General features: G+C 49.6%; 1 protein-coding gene across 1 annotated transcript; it reads right to left on the bottom strand.

Annotated features, from left to right (window-relative positions):
* Positions 1–1,382: 1,382 nt before the first annotated feature.
* On the bottom strand, positions 1,383–2,231 carry LOC119463865 (solute carrier family 22 member 7-like). Its single transcript, XM_037724686.1, has one exon. The coding sequence runs from the start codon at positions 2,229–2,231 to the stop codon at positions 1,383–1,385; it is 849 nt and encodes a 282-aa protein (XP_037580614.1).
* Positions 2,232–3,948: the final 1,717 nt, after the last annotated feature.

Raw genomic sequence — 3,948 nt, forward strand, 5'->3', positions numbered from 1 at the left:
ACAGCTTCGCTGTAAAACAATGCCTTTTTGTTTTTTGTTTTTTTTCATCCAGAAGTGCAACCTGAATTTGTAAGGCAAGTTTCAGTAGTCTCGTGGGGAAGTACACACAGCAGTTTTCAGAAGGCAGACGCATTAGCAATCGAAATGAGATTAATTATTTGCCAGGTAAGAAAACGAGCATGATGCACACAGAACTTCTCTGTGCCGTCAAAACAGACAATAAGTTAGAACATCAGGAAGCTTGCGCTTTTCTTTGAGCTGAATGCAAATGAACATTGAAAAGAATATTTATAGCTGATAGGAACACAAGAAGCGACTATTTGATGTCGCGAACACAACACGATGCCCAGTCATGTCGTACGTGATAAGCTTCTGGTGGCTTCATTCCGGCATTTGCTTGGTTTGAGATCGACGGAGCATTTTAAAACTACCAGGACTTTTGTTGCCACCACTCTTTGCACTCTTCCTACTGGATGACTTGGAGCTCTCAAGGCTTGCGCCCTTGGACTTCTTGCGTACTATCCGCTGTACGAGCGTTCGCTTCATGTGGTCCATAGACAGCCTGGTGGAGTCGGAAGCTCGCCTGGCCACGATTCGTGCTTCCTCCACCACCGTAGTGCGTGGCAAGGCCCGGATGACGATCAGGGAGGCGAAGATGAAAAGTCCCGTAACAGCGAACACCACGTCTTCGTGTCCGGCTGGCTTGAGGACGAGGGCCATTGTCGCGAACATGGCCGCGACACGTCCAAAGGCGAACGCCCAGCAGGCGACACCGGCTCGCACTGCCGATGGAAAAAGTTCAAGGACGTACGTGAAACAGTGTACAAGCATTACGTTAGAGACACCCTTGGACAGTACGAGTAAGGTCTTGGTGACCATGTCAAATCCAGCTCCAACAGCGATACTCAGCGCGCATTGTATGCAGCCCGTCAACAGGAAGCACGCGCTAAGTACTCTGACGAGGGCGACGCCGGTCATCAGGAAGTGCATCCCCGCGTACGTCACCAGGGTGACGACAACCGTGAGGCACGGGATCCAAAATTCGTTATACTGCGCCGTCGAGAAAGCATCGACATAAAAAACGAAAGATATGGAGAAGCAAACAGCAAACATGGCCAACGCTCGAGGGCGGAGGGAGCGATAGTCGACCAAGTCTTCCATGTCGGCACCCTTGCGATCCGCGTGGTTCGTGACCTGTTCTCTCAGCTTCTCCATAAGACAGGCCGTGACAGGAAGCGGGGTATTGTTGATTTTGGCTGCCTGCATCATGACCGCTTCGGCTGCGTCCAGCCTTCCTTTAGCGACGAGCCAACGGGGCGACTCTTGTGCGGTAGACAAAGCCGGGATCAGGAGACCCGTCGGGGCTAGGAAGATGACTTGCTTCAGACGCCAGTCGACGGCCATGGTTTGACGATGACAATCCAAACCTCACAAAACGCCAGGCCCAGAACCGCCAGGAGTAGGACTTGGTGCGGTCTGTGGGCGTGCGTCATCACCTCGAACGGTATCAGGTTGGTAAAAATCGTGTACATGGCGACACTGCCCCCGGTAAGGAAGCGCACGACAGCGTAACGCACGTAATTCGTCGCCGCGAAGGTGCACACCGTGCAGGTGACTACCGCTGCTGCGGAGCCAAGCAGCAAGGCTCTCCTGCCGACGCAGTCTACGAAAGCTCCAGCCAGGATAAGGAAAACAACAGCACCGGTGTTCTGCAGGGCGACAAGGGCGGCCGGCAGCAAACGTTGGTGGCACACCATGTTCCAAGAGCTCACCGCACTGGTCTCGGCCGTCCTAGCGTCGTAGTCCCACTCTTCACAGGGCACGTCGCGTGTGTCATTGGTGTCCTGGAAGCATCGGTTGTACCACCCGCCAGTCCCGGTAGCAGCGCCGCTCTTTTGATGCTCAGCGGAATTGCCATGTTCCGCGGGTGGCTTGCAGCGCTCGTAAATGAGGCAGCGGCTGAAGCGTCCATCGGCCTCGATCGGTATGGCAATATTCTTCCAATCGGCCACAGAGATGTTGAAACCGGTGAGCGGCTTGCACCAATGGTCAACATCACCGGTGACGAGGGGAATCACGACGGTTTGGCAATTAGCCGAGAAGATTCCCAGAAGAATGAGAACGAGCATCCTTTTCTGGAAGGGGCCGTGGCCAAAGGCTTCCTCACAGTCAAAAGACTCACTCGTTCGGAGATCGACGCCGGCCAGTCGGTGAGGGAGGATGACGTCCATCGCCTGCTTCTTGGGTGTTGCTCTTCGGGTTTAGTAGTCCTGGACAGTATCAGAAAAGATGATTCCGGACAATAGCTAGCTGTGCGGAGCGGCCGAAAGGAAAACTTCTTCGTCAGCCCACGCGCTACATGTCGCGCGCCCTTTTACGGCGTTGGCATTTCTGCTTACTACTTCGTTTGGCTTTAACCTATAATAATGCGATTATCACGCTTATCCTACTAACCTTGCCTGATAGTCTGGTGAGCTGCTGTCTAAATGCTGTCGCATGACTTTGTTAAAAAAAAAAAACTATCGACGGAAATTTTATCATAATTGATGTCGACGTTAATGCGAATAGCACTGAAGCAATGTAGAGACACACGTATTGTCAATACTTCCCTTCTGTAAGCCGATTTGCTCAATTTTCTGTTATATACCGACATCTTCACGTTTCTCTAGCTACACGCTCGTTGCTCAATCCACGCTCTTCTCCCATTTTGTTCATTCCACTTCTTTATCCACACTCGGCTGTTCTTGATGCTTCGTGCACTTCTGTGTAGCTGACTTCCAAAATTATATGTCACCGATGTCACTTATTGCCTCTTTTGCTTGTCCATCCGGCCACCTACCCAGCGCCACATACCCATTCTTGAGGATTAATCAAGGATGTTCACATACTTAGTTTCACATGTGCAGTTGCACATACCCAATGGCCACAGTGGTATACATAACCGGTGGCCCTTGTCTAGTTGCACATATCCAGTAGCCCAAGGTGTTTATTCTTGCACATATCGAAAGGCCCATATCCATTTTTGAGGATTAGGATCAATGATGTTCACATACTTAGTTCCACATGTGCAGTTGCACACACCCAATGGCCAAAGTGGTATATTCGGGCTATTAACCAGTGGCCCATGTCTAGTTGCACATATCCAGTAGCCCAAGGTGTTTATTCTTGCACATATCGAAAGGCACATATCCATTCTTGAGGATTAGGATCAATGATGTTCACATACTTAGTTCCACATGTGCAGTTGCACACACCCAATGGCCAAAGTGGTATATTCGGGCTAATAACCAGTGGCCCATGTCTAGTTGCACATATCCAGTAGCCCAAGGTGTTTATTCTTGCACATATCGAAAGGCCCATATCCATTTTTGAGGATTAGGATCAATGATGTTCACATACTTAGTTCCACATGTGCAGTTGCACACACCCAATGGCCAAAGTGGTATATTCGGGCTATTAACCAGTGGCCCATGTCTAGTTGCACATATCCAGTAGCCCAAGGTGTTTATTCTTGCACATATCGAAAGGCACATATCCATTCTTGAGGATTAGGATCAATGATGTTCACATACTTAGTTCCACATGTGCAGTTGCACACACCCAATGGCCAAAGTGGTATATTCGGGCTAATAACCAGTGGCCCATGTCTAGTTGCACATATCCAGTAGCCCAATGTGTTTATTCTTGCACATATCGAAGGCACATATCCATTCTTGAGGATTAGGATCAATGATGTTCACATACTTAGTTCCACATGTGCAGTTGCACACACCCAATGGCCAAAGTGGTATATTCGGGCTAATAACCAGTGGCCCATGTCTAGTTGCACATATCCAGTAGCCCAATGTGTTTATTCTTGCACATATCGAAAGGCACATATCCATTCTTGAGGATTAGGATCAATGATGTTCACATACTTAGTTCCACAGGTGCAGTTGCACACACCCA

This window comes from Dermacentor silvarum, chromosome 9 (assembly GCF_013339745.2).
Source record: "Dermacentor silvarum isolate Dsil-2018 chromosome 9, BIME_Dsil_1.4, whole genome shotgun sequence".
In the NCBI taxonomy this organism is placed as follows: Eukaryota; Metazoa; Arthropoda; class Arachnida; order Ixodida; family Ixodidae; genus Dermacentor; species Dermacentor silvarum.

Coding starts and splice junctions, on each gene's coding strand:
- LOC119463865 (XM_037724686.1), bottom strand. CDS start 2,231: ATGGACGTCATCCTCCCTCACCGACTGGCCGGCGTCGATCTCCGAACG.